The sequence below is a fragment of the Suillus paluster genome (assembly GCF_016628075.1).
Source record: "Suillus paluster strain FC165 chromosome Unknown EDB91scaffold_785, whole genome shotgun sequence".
Taxonomy (NCBI): domain Eukaryota; kingdom Fungi; phylum Basidiomycota; class Agaricomycetes; order Boletales; family Suillaceae; genus Suillus; species Suillus paluster.
In genome coordinates this window covers 863-5,627 of record NW_024538345.1, presented here as the reverse complement: position 1 = coordinate 5,627, position 4,765 = coordinate 863, and the positions used below count along the sequence as shown (strand labels likewise).

Genomic DNA, 4,765 nt, shown 5'->3' with positions numbered 1-4,765 from the left:
AAAGGTTTTCACGGTTGCGGCCCTGCTTAAATACATTCCGATACTGAGAGCTCGTGATTCGAATTTCGCAGTCCACATCCGAGTCTCGTGAGATGCCCACGAATTCATGCTAGGGACAGAGGACGTCGTCAAATACCACAGGACGCAAAATAAGAGGGAACTCGATGAATCCATACAGCATCTTGAACACGCCTCCAATTTCTGCCCTGTTGATCATCCGCAGCATTGTCCTAGCGGACCGAGAACTTCGCCAAACGCAAGGTCATTGGAACCTACCTTGACCTCGATATCTCTTTCAAGATGCGCATTCTACCGGTCATGCAGACCGACCTCTCACTGGACCTGCGAGGTCTGCACACGAGAGATAAGGAATTATGGTGATGTGTGTAGTATGTACAGCACGGAAGTGTCCTGGGCCCGAGACCCGAAATTAAACACTCTTGTCAAGAGCCGAGTCGCAGCAGCTCGTTCTCAACCACGTCTGCTCTATCCAAATCCGCAAGCTCCTGGTACATTGCCTAGCTCCATCTTACAAGTTAATCTTGCCATTAATATTGTCTCGTTTCGTGACATGGCTTTCAAATGAGTGCGGCTGAAGAGTTACTGGAACTTACGATCGTCACCACGGAGAATGCTGCTCGATTTTGAGGGCAGTCATGGGCTCATGGAGGACCGGACTGTGTACCAGTAAATATTCGTGCACGATGGAGATCTCCTGGAAGTTACCACTGCATCAGTAAATTGATGAGTCCTTGGTATTGTTGCCGCGGCAATTATAGAAGGATATAATTGTGTTCCTACTAAACATTACCATTTATACTGCGAGAAATGTGGGCTGTCGGTACATAGCCATGAATGGTCACAAATATAGAATAGCATGAGGGGTCAGTGAAAATGCTGGGCTCTGCCGTGATTGCTGCTGACAAGGGATAGCAGGGCACTTATGTCGACGGTGTTGGACATTCCTATTTGCCTTAATGTCTGTTTCAAATTATATTTTCATTCAAGACTCTGCCATGGAAAGCAGCGTTATCATTGCTTCAAAAAATTACAATGGCATGGCAGTTCGTGAAAATGCTGTGCTCTGCCATGATTGCTGCTGACAAGGGATAGCAGGGCACTTATGTTGACGGTGTTGGGCATTCCTATTTGCCTTAATGTCTGTTTCAAATTATATTTTCATTCAAGACTCTGCCATGGAAAGCAGCGTTATCATTGCTTCAAAAAATTACAATGGCATGGCAGTTCGTGAAAATGCTGTGCTCTGCCGTGATTGCTGCTGACAAGGGATAGCAGGGCACTTATGTTGACGGTGTTGGGCATTCCTATTTGCCTTAATGTCTGTTTCAAATTATATTTTCATTCAAGACTCTGCCATGGAAAGTAGTGTTATCATTGCTTCAAAAAATTACAATGGCATGGCAGTTCGTGACGAAGCTGTGCTCTACCACGATGGCTGCTAGCAAGGGATAGCAGGGCACTCATGTCAACGGCGTTGGGCATTCCTATTTGCCTTAATGTCTGTTTCAAATTATATTATCATTCAAGACTCTGCCATGGAAATAGCGTTATCATTGCTTCAAAAAATTACAATAGCATGGCAGCTCATGACGAAGCTGTGCTCTGCCGCAATGGCTGCTGGCAAGGGATAGCAGGGCACTCAGAGAACTCGATAGACAGAATTTCTGAAAGGCAGGAGTTTGGTCAGGCTCGAACCGTCAGACTGAGACAGCAGGTATATTGATAATAGGGCAATGTAGAGGAAAAGAAAGAAAATAATTTAAAATGAATAAAACGGTTCAACCAATCTTGCCCTTACATACCCACCGCGACAGCTGTTGTCCTCCTTGACTCTCCTAGGTAGACCTCTTCTTCGGAGATGGGAAGCCTAGGTCGTGATTTCATGGTAGTACTAGAGGAAGAGGAGACATCATACACTTCAATAGACATACTACATGACCAATGCTTCCGAGTCAAGTGCGCAAACATTACGTTCCACGCTGAACGTTTGATCCCACGGTACCAATTCACGTCCACCTCGCGTGCGCACTCCACGAGATATAATGGAAGAACAGTGTACACATATGCCATGTAGGCATGATATGTATCATCACAGTCAAACAACCCCATATTTTCAAGTTTTGAGCTGCGCACGCAAGTTTTGCTCCAATGGGCCTTGAGCATGAATAAACTGTACATAAGCTCCATCCCTGTGCGTCAAACGAGTCAAAATAGAAATATGACCAGACAACCTGAAAGGATACGCACTGCAACACTCTCTTCTCCTCCTTGAGCTTCATGTAATCCTCACGAGCCACATTCGTGAAGCCCCACTTCTTCGAGACAATGATTTTCTGGCGGCCGGGGAACTTGTAGTGTGCACGGTGGAGAGCCTCCTGGATGACGGCTGAGTTGGAGTCCTTGCAATGGATAGAGAGGATGATCTGGCCGATATTGACACGGGCGACAGTGCCATAGGGCTTGCCCCAAGCACCACGCATACCAGTTTGTAACCTGCACGAAAAAATGTAAGTGTCACCGCACGAATTCACACCCAAGTCACATACCTATCAGTGCCAGCACAACTCAACATTTTGTTAATGCGGATGACGTGGAATGGGTGCACATGGACATGCATGTGGAACAAATCCTTTCCAGACGTCTTGGTGACGTACTTGTTGGCGCAGATGCAGGCTGCTTCGAGTGCCTCGGAGCTCAACTGCTCGTACTCATCAGAGACGAGATGGCAACAGAAGGGGAATTCATTGATGGAGGCACATTTCCGGCTGAGATTGAAGATCCTAATCTGTGGGGAGGTGAGGATTTGGGTGACTAGGCATGGGCGACCAAACCTTGGAATCAGGGACACCACGGTTGTACCGCAATTTGGGGTAGGGCTTATTCTTGCAGTAACGGTAGCAGCGGGCGGGACGACAGCCCATTGTTGTAATCTGCGACGCAAGAGAAAAGTAATTGTGATCAGTACCTGCCTGTTTCAACGGAACAACATCCAAGGCAATTGGACGGCATCCACCCCAACCACTCGTATAAAAATAAGAACAATAAGTAGCAAAAGGATGTCCTTACATAATAACCTTAGCCTCCTTAGAACACCATTCGTCATTTTGTTACATGAGTAAGAAAAGGAATCTAATGTTTTCCTGATGTTGACCTGGTCACCGGGTTCATTCACATTTCTTGCAGAATGTTTGGAGTACAATTATACCCTTCTATGATTGCCACGGAAATAACATGATATAATCAATTGACTGATAACAATGGCTCAATTCGTGACTTGAAGTTTGGAAGTACAAGCGAAGCCTTCTCAACCCTCCTCCCCCATTCATCCGCCTCCCGCTGTAGTAATTGCAAAAGCTTCGCATACTGTTTGACGCATGTCTGGGCCGCCAAATGACTCGCTTGGACAGTTTCTATAGTATACTGAGTGAAAAGAAGATTTTGATCATCTTCTTCAATGTCTACATCGTCTAGAGACATCTATGAAAAGTTAAAGCATCATCTTCATACACTTGACAATAGACGTACCAGGTATGTCTTGAATTCGCGTACATGCTCGAGTTTGTCTCTTCTATGACAAAAGCAACAATCCTCGCATGCCGGCACACCGGCTCAGATGCTATCGGATGACTTAATGTTGGAAGTCAACACACAGGGAACTTCAGAATGTGTAGTTGGTAAGGCAGCAGTAGGGCAGCTATAGCTGGAAAGAGCGGGGCTTTGATGGTCCAGTAACTTGGCCATTCTCAACAGTTGGTGTAATAGCTGGATATTAAAAACAGCGTAGTTCTAAAGCCATTTCGCTCACTTGATAAATGTGATTTAAAACGGAGACATGCGGTCTTTTAAAAGGAGGGTGCCGATTAACATCACTAAATCTTGTACTGCTTCATGATAGCGACATTGAACGACTGGAGTTCCCGAAGTCACCATCAACATCCTTGGGTTCAGCAAAGTTCAGTAGCAAGATTCTTCAGAATCCTGTGGGTGAAGTCAGCCTGCCAGAGAGCATGAGAGTGCCAAAAGACTGATCATGATGCTATGCTCAAACATGAGCCATGTAAGCATTTTGAGAAGTCGTCATGCAACTGAGAACAGGGTCTTGAATGCGTGCGTAAACGTACCGTGTATGAGTATGTCCAGGAAGGTGTGACAATGATCTTTCAATTATAATTGAGCTCAGGAGTCGGTAATAAATGTCATTGGTTCATTGAAGCGGCTTCAGGACGCAGTCAAGCTCCTTGGGGTCTTGCATACCTTGAAAGAGACAACTTAGTAAACTGAATTGCTCGGATGTCAAAGTTACGCAATTATTGGGAACTGAAAAAGTTCAAAAGAGTAACAGAGGAGCGGTCAGTCCCACAGCTACCAGTGTTCTTTATTTCCGATGAGAGTTCTTAGCGAAATCAATAGGAGCCCTCGACAACGTGATTATGTAAATTTTGGTGCTGTGTGCTTTCGATAATAAATGTGCAGATAACACATCATAAGTTCTGTGCTTTAGGCTGTCTCTCAAATGCTTGAATTACATTTACATACTACACATGCAGCATGCCTTACTACTATGCACAACCGGTAAGACTAAGTGCTTCAATTTTGGCCCTCATGCGCGATGCAATGATAATTACCACATCACTTGAGTAGAATACAGTATATATGATCATTGTATCAGAGAAAATCGTTGTTGACAGAGTGTTATGACCAGCGTCCCTTAACCTAACTAGTAGGTGTCTGGAGTATGGATCAC

General features: G+C 45.1%; 1 protein-coding gene across 1 annotated transcript; it reads right to left on the bottom strand.

The window, feature by feature from the left end:
* Positions 1–3,261: 3,261 nt before the first annotated feature.
* Positions 3,262–3,762, bottom strand: EDB91DRAFT_1090887 (uncharacterized protein; the record flags this gene model as incomplete). Its single annotated transcript, XM_041316656.1, has 4 exons — positions 3,262–3,498; positions 3,547–3,555; positions 3,627–3,637; positions 3,672–3,762. The coding sequence occupies 4 exons, from the start codon at positions 3,760–3,762 to the stop codon at positions 3,262–3,264; spliced, it is 348 nt and encodes a 115-aa protein (XP_041168237.1).
* Positions 3,763–4,765: the final 1,003 nt, after the last annotated feature.